The 16,880-nt window shown below is 40.5% G+C and overlaps 2 protein-coding genes across 11 annotated transcripts in view; one reads left to right on the plus strand and one right to left on the minus strand.

Moving 5' to 3' along the window:
• Positions 1–2,680: 2,680 nt before the first annotated feature.
• Positions 2,681–13,438, minus strand: FAM111B (FAM111 trypsin like peptidase B). 6 transcript variants are annotated; one of them, XM_085011084.1, is made up of 4 exons: positions 13,271–13,438; positions 12,839–12,888; positions 11,818–11,906; positions 2,681–4,959 (listed from the first exon to the last, which is right to left on the minus strand). In XM_085011084.1, the coding sequence occupies exons 3-4, from the start codon at positions 11,896–11,898 to the stop codon at positions 2,842–2,844; spliced, it is 2,199 nt and encodes a 732-aa protein (XP_084867210.1). In that variant the 5' UTR covers positions 11,899–11,906; positions 12,839–12,888; positions 13,271–13,438; the 3' UTR covers positions 2,681–2,841. The 6 variants fall into 6 exon arrangements, with proteins under 6 accessions (XP_084867210.1, XP_084867208.1, XP_084867207.1 ...); XM_085011082.1 differs by having other exon boundaries at positions 11,818–11,932; XM_085011081.1 differs by having other exon boundaries at positions 11,818–11,983.
• Positions 13,439–13,771: 333 nt separating this feature from the next.
• GLYATL2 (glycine-N-acyltransferase like 2) overlaps positions 13,772–16,880 on the plus strand; it is a 57,836-nt gene continuing 54,727 nt past the window's right edge. For 2 of the 5 annotated variants that reach the window (XM_085011091.1, XM_085011094.1), the window contains exons 1-2: positions 13,772–14,288; positions 16,071–16,233. The gene's annotated coding sequence lies outside the window, so the exon portion shown is untranslated. The remainder of the gene's footprint in view (positions 14,289–16,070; positions 16,234–16,880) is intronic. The other 3 variants (XM_085011092.1, XM_005660879.4, XM_085011093.1) reach the window with 2 other exon arrangements.

Genomic DNA, 16,880 nt, shown 5'->3' on the forward strand with positions numbered 1-16,880 from the left:
GGCCTTAAAAAGAAAAAAAAGTCCTGTGTGTTTACTAGAACCCTACCACTTGATAGGTCTCAAACTCTAACTTTTGCTCCTGCTCTTCTCAGCTTCATGACTCTTTTGAAACACCTGGTTAGCTACTCATATGCTCAGCCATCACCTCCAGAATTGCAGCCCTAACAATGGAGCCTACCCCTTTGGGCTTCCCTCCTCACTCAGATATTGACCCTTTACTTCCTAATTGCACCCATTTTCACCAATAAATAAATGTCTGGAAAAAATTAAGCAGAAGAGGGAGGGAAGCTCACACATCAATAGGGACTTAAGAGACTCATAGAGCCAAAAACAATGGGAAGACTCTTTGGAATGTGATTTGAATGATCCAGATGGAAAACAAACAAAAATTAACAACAAATTAAGGAGAAGTCAGAGGAAGTTATACACTGACAGAAAGCATCACTAAATTTTATACATTTTATAAAAAATTTTCACATTTTATAAAAATGCTGCTCAGCTTTTAGGTTGGGTTACTCAAGTATACGGATTTATCAGAATTCAGACTTAGTCACCAAAAAGGATGTATTTTACTGTACATAAATCCCAACCTAATAAAACTAAACATTAAAAAATAGAAATGGCCACAGAAAACAGTAGTCAGACAAGAACAGCCTGAAAGACAAAATCTGGGGCTTTGAGGGACAATGGTCAAGGCAGTTCTAGCTCCAAAGAGCACCCACCAATAGTTGTAACATGAACTAATCATAGTTTGAATTCCCTGCTGGAGCAGGCATACTGGCAATTACTGCAAAACAGAATTTGATCATTGCTTTGGGATTGTGACTCTCATGTTTTCCAGTCTCTTTTCTGAGTGAAAAAACTTAAGGTATTAGATTCTGGCCATACTCCACTATGGTATATTGGGTGTGTGACTAGGATGAGGGGAAATGGGAAGATACATCTCTGGACCATGAGGAGCTGCATTCAGATGTGATGGAGAGAAATGCACATTACCCAGAAATGCAGGTTATCTTGGGCAGTGGGTAGGCGTGCTTCACATGTGGAACGAAGAGCATATAAAATACTAGAGAGGTTAGATGGCTAGAACAGTGGCTAAGCCTACTAGTTCACCCAATATCCATTTTCCTTTCATTCTGCAGTAATAGAATTTATGTTGGGCATCTGGTCAACCAGAATAAACACTACATTTCACAGCCTGATTTTCAGCTAAGTGAGCTATATGACCAAGTTGTCGGCACTGGGTGTAAGCATCTATGATATAGGCAGTTTCTGGATGGCGTTCTTAAGACGAATTGTGCAGTTTTCCACTTATCCCTGGCTGTGATGGTTGTGTGTTGGCTGGAAGTTTAGCAGTCATCTTGGACCGTGTTGCATATGGAAGGCTGGGGTGTAATGTGACCTGATTGGAGAAACCCAATACCTTGACAATCTGGAATTCCCACAGAGGAGAGTATGTTTCGATGATTACATAAGGGAGAAATAAAGCTCTTTTTATTTTTGAAATTTAACAATTGTTCCTCTATCTTTTCTAAATAGACCTACAGATCTAGAGTTTCTGAACTAACAGTTTCCCTGAGTCAGATTTCTGGCTTTGGCATGGCTGGGAGACTATTACACACTTGGACAATTCCACCCATTGCTCGTTGGTATGGAGGGTATGTCAGAGGTCATTGTAGGTAAAAGAGTTTTAACTGAAGTGGTTGGTGCTGGAGAACCTTTCGGATGACAAAAGCAGTGGCATTCAGAAGGCCAACACTGGAATTATTGAGTTCAAGAATACATCCTCTTAGCTGCAAATACAGGAATCAGAAAGCTGGACAAGGAAGCTGTTACACATGCCTCTCCACAAGGTCTAAGTGAAGACCAGACACTGCAATGCTGATTCTGGCTGCTGATACTGCTTCTATTAGTCCTGAAACCCAGGAATCTTCTGACTAGACACTGACCCTGAATGTGGCTGACAATACTATCTCTAGACACTCACTTTTCTGTGACTTAGTTTGCCAGAAGATGGAGAAGAAAGATGACTTCCATTTTACTTCTGTCTTCTAAATAACATGCAAGTGCATCTATTTAGAGGAACCTGGTTTATATCCAGAAGCTTAGTTAGAATTTCTGAATATGACAGGCTGGGGATGCAGCCTGGCTGAGTCACTCTTTATATCTGCCAGAGAAGGACAGAACTAGAGAAAACAACGGAAAAGCTGGATTTTCTGGGGGCATTTATAATCAAGGCTGATGTCACAGGGGCATAGAAGGGAAATAAATTAAGATTACCAAGAAATTTTGGACTTTAGAGAAACAATACATTTTCCCCCCTGTACCTCTAAAGGTGTATTTTCCCATTATCTTGTTATGTAGAGAATAACTAGTCATTTCACAGGTTACAAAGTTGGAAAGGATATACCATCTTAGGCATTTAGAATGGCAGATACCAAACTATTTATATAAGTGACCTACTTAGTTTTAATTTTTTATATTTTTAAAAATTTTATACAATTCTTAAAGGTTACACTCCATTTACAGTTATTATAAAACATCGGCTATGTTTCCCATGTTGTAGATAGGCTACATCCTTGTAGCCTATCTCACACCCAGTACTCTGTATCTCCTGACCAAAGTGTTTGAAGTAAGGCCCAAGATTGTTTACAAGAAAAAAAAAAAAAAAAAAAGCCAGTGAGAAAAAAAAAATCAATATTTATTTGAGCTCTAATACATTTTGTGTATCTACATGATTCTCTGGAACTTTTCTAAAAGAAATAATATCCATTATACTCTACAGAAACCGCCCCAAATCACTGAATTTTGGGCATATTTTTTGAAAGCAGCATCCTTTTCCTAATGTTCCATGGGTTCAACCTGATGATCTCGAAGTGATGACTCTCGTGTATTCTCTCTCTCTTCTTCATGGTTCTCATTTTCCTCTTCTTCTAATAATTTGTACAAGCGCTCATGTTTCCGTTTGATATCACTAAGAATTGAATCCATAGAATAGCCAAATTCAATAAGAGCATAAACCTTATTTTCATGTCTATAAAAATGCCCAAAGGAGTGCATAGCAACCAAACGGCCAGATGCATTAAACACTGGGGAGCCAGAGGACCCACTGGAGAAGCAAGTATCATAACTAAGTGTTTCACGGCTCCAAGCCTCTGTCAGGAAACTTCTTTGGGTAAGCACAGGACAAGCATTATAAATGGGAGCATGGGTTCCTGCCACCCTATCTCGATGATTTTCTGGGTAACTCTCTAACCGTTGCTCCAGAGGAATCACCATACAACCATCTATTTTCTTGATCTGGCCTTCTGGGTGACCAATTAAATAAATCAAACCACCTGATGGTTGAGGGGAAACATGTTGAAACAGGCCTGGAGGAAATCTATGTCCATTTTTGCTTAGTTTTAATATGGCATAATCTAGAGTTTCATCAGACACTGCAAAACATTTCTCAAGGGAAAACCAATCATTGTCTTTAGGGCAGAAACTTTTGTAAGAGAAAGTCACCTTTACACAGCTGCTTATTATATCCAACTGCAAACTTGGATTTGTACTGTCTCTCAGGATGAGATCTAAAACATGTCGACAGGTGAAAATATAACCATTCTTTATGACAAAGCAAGTAGCACTGCCTGAGTTTCCATTAACGTCCCATTTCATAAACCCAACAGACTCGCTATGATGAATAAGACGTTCACAGGTTTCAACTGAAGTGGAATTTTCTGTCACTTTTCCAAAGTACTCTTTATATATGTTGAATTGTTCAAATGGTGGCAGGTTTCTCTTTTGTTCTTCCTCCAAATACTTTCTTACCCTAAGCACCTCTTCATTAAAAAATGGATATCGATGCATTATAGCTTTTCCCAAAATTTTTACATTCTTCTTCCAGGAATTAGTCGCTTCCTTTTGCCTATCCGTATAAAAAGCACATTCTATAGGAAGAGGGGACCTTAGCCTAACTTGTGAGGTTTCCCCCATACAACTTGTGTTGAAACTTCCATCATAATAACCTTTAATTTCGGAAATTGTCCGGTGTTTCTTACTCTCTAGACTTTGAAATGGGAGAATTTTTTCTCTGTTGTGTTCTGTGTCTTCAGTCTCTCCATTTGGCCCTGGTTCATGGACTGTGCTCTTAGACCATATTGAATCACGGTGATTGATTTCATCAGTGGCATTTTCATTCCTCTGTTTAATTTTTGTACCGGTACCTTTCTTCTTATCCTTTTTTATTAAAACCTCCATTTCTAAAAGTTTCCCAGAGATTTGATCCACTGTGGACTCTTTCCCATGAACGTTCTGATGACCTTCTACTAATTCCCATTCGAGCGAGTCTAAGTCAGACCGAAATCGGCCATCCTTGCAGAGGGCTTCTTTGATAGTCTCACCCTTGAAGGCATAGACACAAAGTTTACTTCCTTTTTCATGAAGGTCCATGATCTTGACAATCTTCTTTATGTTCTTCCCAATAGAAAGAACGTGGAAAAGAATGCATTCAATGTCTGGATTTTCACATAAGCGTAACATCGGATCATAATTTTCCTGCTTACTTTTTCTTGGGACAATGGTTATTTTAAAATGGGACTTTTCAGGTAGGCACCTGAGAGGCATTCCTAAATTTACAAATCCTTTAATTGTTGTCTCTTCATAAGCCATAATGTTCCATTTAAACGGATCCTGCACATGTCTTCTGAAATGTTCATTATTCTTCAGAGCTGAGTCGATATTCTCATTGAGTCCACCGTGTGCTGTTTTCCTAGTTTGATCTGACTTCCTGGAGCCTATCTGAAGCATAAAGGTGAAATATTTTTTACTGGTGCTCAAATGTGGGTTCTGACTTTCAGGGGATATCTTCTGCTCACTGACTTCACTTTTAATCTTAATGGTTCTGATGCTCACTTGTAGGTTAGCCAGCAACTGATCAGCAGGTGTGTCAGAACACGTCTGTTGCATGGTAGTATCCTTAAAAAAAGAAAGATTAAAAATTTAATAGGAATCATCTTTAATAATTGTTTCGTGTTTTTCTAATAATAAGACTAAATTGTACTCTGCTGCACATGAGTTTGTTTTTTACTAAGCAGTCTTCCAGTCCTTCTGCATGTCATGAAACAACCTTTGAAAACACAATTTGAGGGGCTATATGACAGTTCACTGTACAATAGTTTCTAATCCATTTTTCTGTTGCTAAGTATTTAGGTTGTTTCCAATTATTTACTACTCTAAGTATGAAAAAGTTTTCTATACATAAAACATTTTTCTGCAGTCTTAATATTTCCCTAGACCCAACTTCCAGCAGTGGAAATACTAAGATTATGAATGCATTTCACAGCACATCCACTGCCCAACTGCCTTGGAGAAAAGTTACTGCAACTCACCCTCTGCATTCTCCCCTGCTACTCAAGGAGATCAACATTATAGTTAATTCTTCAAAAGGATTTCAGTACTATTATTTTAAATGTTTGGCAATTGAGAGATGAAATGCCATTTCGTTTGTTTTTTTAATAATAGCATTTATTTAATTACTAAATGGAGTTAGCACATCTCTTGGACATTTGAAATAGCACTTTTCAAAGATTCAAATTAAGTATTTACTGTTTAATTTCTATTCTTTACCTGGTTTCAACAGCACTAAGAAAAGATACTAAAAAGATTAGTAAATCATAGGATTGGAGAGATATACAAATCCATAATCAAACCATTTACCAATACATACAAAATCAGTTGGCAATAACCCAGGAGAAAGTATTGACAATCGGACGGCAACAGATTCTTTAGAGACATGCATATATGTAGTAAAAGCATAAATAGCATACTCTTGAGCTTCGCCTGTTTTTGATTTTATGTAAATGCATCCTTTGAATGTGCTTTCTGTGATCTGTTTCACCACTTTTTTGAGGCTCATTCTAGTTGATGGAGTTTTACATTCACTTTCACGGGTAAAGAGAACCCACTGAAGAAATCAACTGTTTACACACATGTCAGTTGTTTCCAGGTCTTTTTCTATTAAGCTAGTGCTACAGTTCTGCTGTGAATACCCTTGAATATGTTTCCTGATGCAAATGTGCAAGACTGCCTCTCAGGTATAGACGTAGGAGTTGAATTGCTTAACTTTAGGACATATGCGTACTCACCCTTACTAAATACTGTCAAATCATTTACAAAGAGGTCGTGCCAACTTACATCTCTGCCACAGGAAATGAGAGTTCTCACTGCTTCCACATCCTCATCAAAACTTGGTATTGCCCAACTTTTTTTTTTCCCCTCTTGGGCCATGCCCAAGGTATATGGAAGCTTTCAGGCCAGGGATCAAACTGCTGTGAACCCACACTTCTGCAGTGACAACACCAGATCCTTAACCCACTGCACCACTAGGGAATTCCTGATATTGCCCAGCTTTTAATGTTTGCCAATCTTGTGCGTGTGAAATGGCATTTTGCTGGTAGTTTAACTATTAACGAGGTTGAACCCCTTTTTCATGCTTCTACCTGGACATTCTTTTACTAGTTTTTCTACTGCATTAGTTTTCTATTATTGAAAGTACTTTATATAGTCTGCACACAAATTGTTTATTCATCATATGCATTAAACATATATTTTCTGAGCTTGTGGCTTGATTTTCCTACAATGATAATTAATTGTCCCAGCGCTATAAATGGAATTGTTCATCCTTTCTCCATAGATCTGAACTGTCACTCATGCCCTGTAAGATTATGGGTTGAACTATGTCCCCCATCCCAATTTATATGTTGAAATTCCTAGCCCTCAGTACCTCAGAATGCTACTGTATTTGGAAATAGGGTTGTTGTAGATATAATTAGTTAAGATGAGGCAGTACTGGAGATGGGTGGGCCCCGAGTTCAATATGAATGATACCCTTATAAACAGGAGACATCTGATCAGAGATAGACATAAAGGAAAGATGAAGTGAAGAGATAGAGGAAAAAGATAGCCATCAACACAGCAATGACAGAGGCCTCATACAGAACCTTCCCTCGCAGAGTTCACAAGGCAACAACCCCAATGAAAACATGACCTTAAACTTTGAACCTCCAGAATTGTGAGAAAATACGTATCTGTGTTTAAGTTACCCAGGTTGTGGTATTTTGTTACAGAATCCCCAACAAAGTAATACAAAGATATTTTCATAGATTTCATGAATCTGTCTCTGCTCTGTTCCAGTGGTATCTTTTTCCATATCTGTGCTAAATATTTTCTTAATTACCACCTTATAATGAGCATTCATATCTGATCATATAAATTCACTGACTTTACTCTTTGTCTTCAGAAATGTATTGGTTATTGGCCCTCTGCTCTTCTAATAAATGTTGGTCATTTTCTTAAGTGCCAGAAAAGTAAACTGTTGGAGTTTTCATTAGCATTGTATTGAACCAATAGATGAATTTGAGGAGGATGGACATCCTAATAATAATGAGTTTTCCTACTCTTGGATATCTTATAACTTTTTTAAAATTGAAACACTGATTTTCAATGTTGTATTAATCTCTGCTAAATAGTAAAGCAACTCAGCTTTGCTATATACACACATTTTTTTTTTCACATTACTTTTCACTATGGTTTATCTCAGGATCTCAGGATACCAAATATAGCTCCCTGTGCTATCCAGTAGGATCTTGTTGTTTATCCATGCTATATGTAGCAATTTGCATTTGCTAACTGCAGACTTCCACCCCATCCCTCCCTCACCCCTTCTTATATCTTGACATTCAGTTAGGTCTCCTTTCATGTCTTACAAAAAAAGTTTATAATTTTATCCATAAAGGACTTAAAATTATTTTTAAAATTTATTCCAAGGTAACTGATATTTTTCTAGGCATAATAAAATAATTTTTTGATATTCTGCATTCTGATTATTGCTGATCAAAATAAATCCCTCTTTTGTAAATATCAGTCTTAAAGCTAGCCAACTGCTAAATTATCATCATTTCTAATATTTGGTCCATAGATAATTTTGGTGTTCAAAATAGGCAATCATATCATCTGTAAATGTTTCATGAATATGCTTTGTTCCTTCCTTTTCAACTCTTAACTGTATTTTTATTTATTTTCCTTATCTTATTGTACTGGCTAGCATCACTAGTATAGTGTGATGTAATGATTATTATGTAATCATCAACTAACTAGAGTCAATAAGAGTGAGTATTCCTTTATTCTCCCTGATGGTAAAGGAAAGTTTTCTAATGATTATTTCACGCAATATTTCCTGTAGAATTTTTGAAGATGTCCTTAATTAACTTTCTAGTATGTCACACTTATATTTTTAAGAATAACAGAAGGAAGTAGCCAAAATGACTTAATCTCATGATAGCTATTATTCCCAGTAGTTACAATGAAAACCTCTGGAAAGAATATAAAAAGCAATGTCTCAAAATTCTGCTCTGGTCAAGATGTAATATTAGACCCGATATAGACCTAATTTACATTCCTACCTGAAAGAACTAGAGAAACAGACAAAATATATGCTCTTCAAGACACTGGACATTAGGCAAGAAAGGATAGTGATCCTTGAGAAATAGGAGGAAAAAAAAAAGAAGCAAACCATATAATTGCTCCAGATCACTCTCTGAAGATAGATTCTGGGCCAACAGGGAAGGTAATCCAGGCAAAGCTCAGTAAATTCTCTCAGTTGAGGGGATAGAACTGAGACTGAAGGGAAGTCAATGGGTTTAACTTTTGAAAGGCAAAGCATTTGGGGGAGGGTGGAACAGAGAAATTCCCTGTGTGTCTTTAGTTGAGTACTGATCAATACATGCATCTGAAAAATCACTCAAGGCAGGGGAAAAAACTATCCAAAAGGATTGGAAGGAACAATTAGTGAAGATCCATCAAAATAGTTGCTGCTTCCATAATACATAAGGTAAATATCCTAATTCCTGGGGCATTGTGTACACTACTCTATCACAGAAGTGCAAATCCTTACAACAAAACTATAAACCACTACGTCGTCTTATGTATATAAATGCAAACATTCTAATACTTCATGACCAGCTAAGGTATATATCAATACAAGATTGGTTTAACTTGAAAATTTATCAGTGGGAATGTAAACTGATGCAGCCACTATGGAAAACAGTATGGAAATGCCTCAAAAAATTAAAAATAGAACTATCAGAGTTCCTGTTATAGCTCAGCAGTAATGAGACTGACTAGTATCCATGAGGATGCAAGTTCAATCCCTGGCCTCTCTCAGTGGATTAAGGATTCTGCATTGCTGTGAGCTAAGGTATTGGGCTCAGTCACACCTGGGATATGTTGTTGCTGTGGCTGTGGAGTAGGCCAGTAGCTACAGCTATGTTTTGCCCCCTAGGCTGAGAACTTCCATATGCCACAGGTGTGGCCCTAATTTAAAAAAAAAAAATGCAAGTACCATATGATCTAGCAATTCTACTTTTGGATATATATTCAAATGAAACAAAGTCACCACCTCTTTGATATTTGCAGCATTATTTACAATAGCCAAGACAAGAATACAACCTAAGTGTCTATCATTGCATGAACGGATAAAGAAAATGTGGTTTAGGGAGTTCCCTTGTGGTGCAGCCAGTTAAGGATCCAGCATTGTCACTCAGCGGTGGCTCTGGTTCCTGTTGTGGAGTGAGTTCGACCCCTGACCCAGAAATTTCTACATGCCATGGGAGCAACCAAAAAAAAAAAAAAAAAAAAAAAAAAGAAGAAGAAAGAAAGAAAGAACATGTGGTTTATATATACCATGCAACTTGGACTTCCCATGTGGCTCACAACAATATATATATACCATGCAACATTATTCAGCCATAAAAAAGAGGGAAATTCTGCCCCTTGTTATAACATGGGTGGACCTTGAAGGCACTATGCTAAGTGAAATAAGTCAGGCAGAGAAGGATAAATACTTTATGTTCTTATTTACACGTAGAATCTGAAAACACTGAACTCACATAATCAGAGAACAGATAGGTGGTTGCCAGAGGTGGGCTGGGGGGTGGGAGAAATAGTTGAAGTTGGTCAAGAGTACATACTTCAAGTTGTAAAACAGATAATTTCTGGTGACTATGGCTAATGACATACTATACACCATATAGTATATTTGAAAGTTGCTATGAGAGTAGATCTTAAAAATTCTCATCTCCAGAAAAAAATTTAACTCCGTGAGGTAAGGACTGTGGTGATCATTTTGCAGTACATACATAGAGCCAATCATTGTGTTCTGCACCTTAAATTAATACAATGCTATATGTCAATGACATCACAAGAAAACCTGGGGACATTTTTTAAAAAGAAAACCTATCAATGTAATTAATCATACTGAGAGAATAAAAAAGAAAAAGAACATTTAATCATTTCAACAGACAGAAGGAAAGGAATTTGGCAAACTCTGACGTCCATTTTTGATAAAAGTGATTAGCAACCTAGGAACAGAAGGGAACTTCCTCAATCTCATAACAGTCATCTACAAAAAACTTACAGGTAACAGCATACTTTGCAGTGAAAGACTGAGAGTATTCCTAACATTATCAAAAAAGGAAGGGTGTCTGTTTTTGCCACGTCTGTTAAGCATTCTGCTGGAAATCCTAGCTAATGCAACAAAACAAGGAAAGAAAAGACATTCAGAGCATAAAGAAATAAGTAAGTCTGCCCCAATTCACTGATGATGGAACCCTCTACATAGACTATCCTATAGAACCTCAGAAAAAACTACCAGAAAGAAGCAAATTTAGCAAACTTTCAGGCTGCAATCAGAAACATAAATTTCTTAAAAGTTATATTTACAATAACATCAAAAAACATGATATTTATAGGGATGAATCTGACAGAAGATATGCAAGACATTTATCCTAAAAAAATACCGCAAGAGATTAAACAAGACCTAAATAAATAGAGAGATATACTGTGTTCAGGACTGGAAGATTCAACAGTGCTATTTATTTAGGTCTTGTTTTCTTAGGTCTTTGTTTATGTCTTGATTTAGTATTATCATTGTGCATATTTTGAGTCAATCAGTGTGTTGGTCAAAAATTGGGCTCCGAAGTCTGATTGCCTGGTTGGAATCCTTGCTCTGAAGTCCCTTCCGTTTTCAATTTCATGAAACTCGAGTTTCAGTTTCTTCATTCGTAAAATAGGGACGATTATATCTACTGCACAGAGTTTTATTCAATATTAAATGAGATGATCCATAGGAAATGACAAGCCTGATTCCAGTAATCTCTCAGGAAACATTATCTGCATTCTGCTTTTTGTCCATCTATATTTCCAATTATCTTAAGTGTCTATACTGTTTATTGGTCACCTTGTTGTCTAACAAGGTAGCGTTTGCTTTAGTTCATCACTATCATCTTGCTTTACACAAACACTTATACGGTATGATCTCTCTATATTTTAAACAATACAAGAAATGGGGTTATAACTTCCCTTTTTTTGTGGGTTTTTTTGTTTTGTTTTTTTTGTTTTGTTTTTTGTTTTTTTTTTTTTGTTTTTTTTTTTTTTTTGGTCTTTTTAGAGCTGCACCTGTGGCATATGGAAGTTCTCAGGCTAGGGGTAGAATCATAGCTGCAGCTGCTGGCCTATGCCACAGCCACAGCAATGCCAGATACAAGCTGTGTCTACGGCCAGCACCACAGTTCATGGCAACGCCAGATCCTTAACCCCCTGAGTGGGGCTGGGGATCGAACCCAAGTCCTCATGGATACTAGTGGAGTTCATAACCACTGATCCGCAACGGGAACTCTGATAACTGCCATTCTTTATGCGCTTACTCCCTTCCTGGACCCTAAAGTAGTGCTATGGTTAGAGTGTGGCCTCAGGAGAGTTGTTAAAAAATAGACATACCTTTGAAATTTCAGGTCCGGTACTCAGGTCATTTCCTACAGTGCTGAATGACTTGTTCTCTTCAGCCTTCATGAAATTCATGATGATTCCTAAGAGAATATAACCACTGCCGCCACTGGCCAAGACAGAGAAACACGGGTTGGATTTGCCCTCCTACTTGAAATGACTAAAACAATAAAACACAAGATATATGAAACAATAAGTTTTGAACACCTGTTGTCAGGCAGGGCAGAGCAGTGATGTCTAACCCCAGGAGAGGGTAATCAGAGGTAAGACCTCAGAGCTGTTAGCTTATAGCCTGGGGAGTGTTTCCAGGCTGTGTGTCAGGGAAGCGGGACACAAGCAGAGCCTGTCAGTTTCCTTGAGTTGAGAAGAGAAACTAAGAGTCACGGAGGGCCCAGGGGGCTAGAGTTTGTAGAGAAGAGTACTAGAAAGCTACAGCTGCCCAGATGGAGGAAGTGTGGCAGATCTGTACTGGGTTCCCTTCCCTTGAAACCGCAGCTTAATATTGCTCAGTGCATGAGTGTAAGAAACTGCTAGAAGCCAGGAGAAGAACTGCCCAACAGGAAAAAAAGGAACAATTCTGAAGCCCATACAGGGTTGAGAATAGTTTCTGTTTCCCAAAGGCAAACTAGAAAACTTCATAATTCATAATATACCAGGCAGTCTCTTCAGAAAGGTATTGCCTCTACACTCAATAGGACAAAATTAGTCCTAGATAAAGGCCACTCTGGTCTCACCTGACAAAGTTTAAAAGCAAGGCTTGGAAGGATGACTCTGTTTCCAAACTGTGCACTAGAAGGAAGTTCTAGAATATTGATGAGAATAGAAGCATTTCTTGAACACCCCCCCCCGCATGTGAAATCGGCAATGCTTGATGTCCAGTCAAAAATTACCAGGCATAAAAAAGAAGCAGGAAAATATGATCCACAATGAGGAGAAAAATTAGTGAAAAGGAACAGATCCAGAAGTGGACACAGCTGACAGAACTAGGAGACGAGAATATTAAGACAGTTATTACCTTAGACGTCTGGCCAAATAAAGTGCCAGGGACCGGATTTACCCTCCAGTCTGAAAGCAAAACGGACAAAAGTAGGCAAAATCGATGGAACAGTAACTTCCAAGAAAGTGCCAGGGACCGGATTTACCCTCCAGTCTGAAAGCAAAACGGACAAAAGTAGGCAAAATCGATGGAACAGTAACTTCCAAGGAACTTACATGCGCCCCCCTCCCTCCCTCCAAAGCCCCACCGCACCTCGGTTGGAACAGCTACCTAGACTATCTCAAAGCCTTTCCAGGTGTAAAACTCTTGAGGCTGGGGAGTGGTTTACCACAACGGGAGGATGCCTCAGTCCCTCTCCCTCCAAAACCTCCTAGGATCTGGACTGAGATCCTTCTAGCTAGCGCCCTTGACAACCATCCCCTAAGAACTCCCACCGGAGGAGCCACTCACAGAAGCTGTGAATCTGCCCCAACAGTGTCTGTGCCAGCCTTGCTGGGATCCAGAAGAGGGGCGATGACGGCGCTTCGCTGAGGCTTCCTGGAATGTTCACCCTAGCAAGTGAAAGCGAGCAATGCGCCAGGGAGTAGACCGTCGGGCGGGAAGCTGCAGAGGCTGTCTGCGCTCTTCCGACAGACACTCATCCACTTTGGAAGCCGATTGGCCGATTCCGGCCTCTGAGCGGGTGCCAGAAAAAGATGGGTGTGGACTGCATCACGCGGGGTAACGGGGAGAGACGTGCCCAGCCGCGCAGATGGCCGTGATTACCCCGCCCCGGTCCTGTTCATCCATTCCCTTCCCACCCTAGGTCCACAGCCAGCTTCCTTGTTCCGGGTCAAACTTGGAGCAGTTATTTCCCTTCATCCCTGCCCGCCAAATCTGCATCTATTGTAGTCGGGAGAGTTGCTGAGCTAGCGAGGGGCGGTAGAGGGAGGAGCGTTCTGCCCGAGGGTCAAATTACACAGTGGCGGCTTGGGGTGGGAACGGTGAGCCCCGGAGTCGGAAGAGCAGGCCCAACAGCCTGGTCGCTGAAGCTGAGTGAGCGGCCATCGCATCCCCTCAGCCACTCCAGGATGGGCAGCAGCAGTGGACTGAGCTTCCCAGGAGAGGCTCCTGGCCCGGAACCTGCGGGGTTGTGGCCGTACACTTCGCCAGCTTCCAGCGCATGAAGTGGCCCAAAGCAGGCGGCAGACTTGGTGTCCCCCGCAAAAGTGACAACTTCATCTAGAGGCTGTTGCACAGAAACTCTCCAACCAGGAGGAAGAGACCAGCAGCTGCCCTCTCGGTTCCCAGAACGTGCATTAGAAATTTCCAGTCCTAAGGGGGCTGCAGCGTTACCCATCTTCCAACTGATGACCAAAAAGTGGGCTTGAGAAAACATTTTACCGTTTAAGAAACTGAACAGGAGGGGGTGCCTTCGTTTTGGATGCTATTTTTGAGAAGCTGGTCAAAGAAGGGGAAAATAGAACTGGTAGGTGATGAGTAACCCTTCCTTTTGAAGTAGAATGGATGTTTATGTAAAGACTGATGGTGTTGGGATACTACTGACAGCTTTTCTGGACTTAATGTAAACTATATACAGAGCAACTGTGATCATTGTTTAAATTCCAGGTGCTCAGTGGGGTTTGGACAGAGTGAACCTTAGAAGTGTAATTGTAAAAATAATATGAAAAGGCTGGAAGAAAAGAGAAAAACTATGATAATTTGATCAAATCACGGCTCTTCTTTAAATCATCTTAAAGTGGTACAAGTGACCGGTACTAACATACACAGAAGGAGGACAAATTTTTGCCCAAGGGGACTTGCTGATTCTCATTTCTTTGTAGACTGGAGATGTTAAAAAAAAGTTATGAAAAGTAAGAGGCGTAGGGGAGGGTGCTGTTGATGTTGCCTGATGTTTCTGAGGACGGAGAATTTGTCCTGGAAAGGATCATAACTTCAGGAGTACTCGTATTTGCCATGGTCACTAAGCAAACTGTAGGTTACGTTAAGGAGTCTGGATTTTATTACAAATGTGAGATTTATTCTAAACAGAGAGTTTGAAGCAAGGGAGTCATATAATCTGATTTTTAAAAAAATCACTGGCAGCTATAAGGGCGACAAACTCTGGGGGACAAGAGTAGATACAGAAGGAGAAAGCGATGAGGGGGAGGTTACCCCAGGTTTCCAGAGATGTGGTAGGGGCAGGCTGCAGTGGTAGTGATGGAGGGGCGAATGCTGTTTTGATGCTGCATTGATTTTGAAGGGCACGTCCACCGGTTTTGTTTATGGATGGGAAGTTCAGGAAAGCAGAGAAAAAGAGGGCTCAGTGATGATTCCTGGGCTTTTGAATGGAGCAACCTGAGCAAGGATAAAGTCTCCATTAACTGGTATGGGAGATCCCAGGCAGGAGGTGTTTCTTCTTCTGCTGCTGCTGCCGCCGCCGCGTGTGTGTGTGTGTGTGTGTGTGTGTGTGTGAATTCTGCTTTGACATGTTGATTTAAAGATCCTAATCCATTCCAACTGTGTGACGAGGAGTGAAGTAAAAGCAATCACATTCAATATATGATAGTGAGTCCCCAGGGAGGGTCAGGAAGGGACAGAAGACTGAACATGCCAAGGAATAACATAGACCAAAGTGAAAGAGAGAGAGAGAGAGACAGAGAAACTTGGACTTATGATGGTAATGATGTTGGCCATTCACTGACAAGTCTATTTGAGGTGCTGTGAAAAGGAAGAGGCAAAAAAGAATTCAAAGGGCCATAGCTCAGTAGAAGATAAAGAAAAAAACCTGCCTTGTGTCCCCAGATCCTCTGTTTCTTAGGTGACGTTGAAATGTTTACCTCCCAGTGGGCGTCTGCCTACTCGTAATGGCATCCCACCCAGCACAGGATCCTGCCAATCCCCGAATGCTCTGGCTTCCAGAGCCCAGTGGACTGCTGATGCTTGTCACTTCCTATTTACTGGTCATCGGAATAGCACCTGAACCATATGTTTGCAATTGCTGGCCTGATGCCATTTGGGGTGTGTAGCCCAGCAGGACCCTGTGAGGCCTTCCTAGAGGGGTCCCCCACTCATGTCTTCCACCTGCCGTTTTGTCTATAGAAAAACTTTAGTCAAAGAATTCATTTAATCAGGGAAGCGAGAAAATGGAAAACAGCCAAGCAAGACAGAAGAGTAATAGTTCAGCCATTCAGCAAAGTCAAGAACCTTTTGTTCTTCCTCCAGAACTCTAGATAATATTCCGAGCCATGCCCTTGGAACTGTTTTGCAGGTGCCGAAGCCCCCGCCAGGTGGAAGAATCAATTGCATGCTGTCCAGGAGCAGGTAGACCCCAGATTGGTTGGAACCAGAAGGTTGATGACACTGACTCCCAATTACCACCAACCAGTCCGCAGAATATCCCCAAGCTGACCAAGCCCTGCTCCTTGAACCCTGTAAGACTTCTCACTACTCCTTCAAGGGAGTGGGGAGCAGTGGTGGTGGCCACAGTCCTTGAAGCACTAGCCTGCTGTGTTCCCTCTTTGCCTGGCAACTAAAGCTACTTTTTCTGTCTCCTCCAACTCTGTCTCTGCATTCTTCTTGGCGTCAGTGTACAAAGGCAGCTGATATTTTAGCAGCAGGTGGCAGTCTTCCACTTCTGCCTTAAGTGTAAAACTGACCCTAACCAAAAACAGCATAGCACTGCCTGAACCAGGACCTATAGGTCTGTGATAGGGCTCCAGTATTGCTTTCCCGGTCGAGGCTGTGCTCTGAGAGCTTGGCTGCAAACCCATTGCAGCTTGGCAGCAGTGACGGAATAGGGAGTGCTCAGGGAATCTGTTGAGCCACCAAAAAAGCTTCACTTTCAGCTGACACTTATATGACACATATGTTGGCTGCACATAGTAAGTAGTCCGCATTTCATTATATATGTGACAAGAATACTTCTGGCCAAGTTGCAGGTGTTTGGATTATTTTACTGTGGTCAAACCCATGATGAGTTGCCATTGCAGCTCAGTGGGTTAAGGACCCAATGTAGTCTCCATGAAAATGTGGGTTCGATCCCTGGCCTTGCTCAGTAGGTTAAAGATCTGGAGTTGCC

The sequence above is a fragment of the Sus scrofa genome, chromosome 2 (genome assembly GCF_054392235.1).
Source record: "Sus scrofa isolate SSC_HxYL_T2T_F1_AM1 chromosome 2, Sscrofa_HxYL_maternal_Yorkshire_Landrace_v2.0, whole genome shotgun sequence".
NCBI lineage: Eukaryota > Metazoa > Chordata > Mammalia > Artiodactyla > Suidae > Sus > Sus scrofa.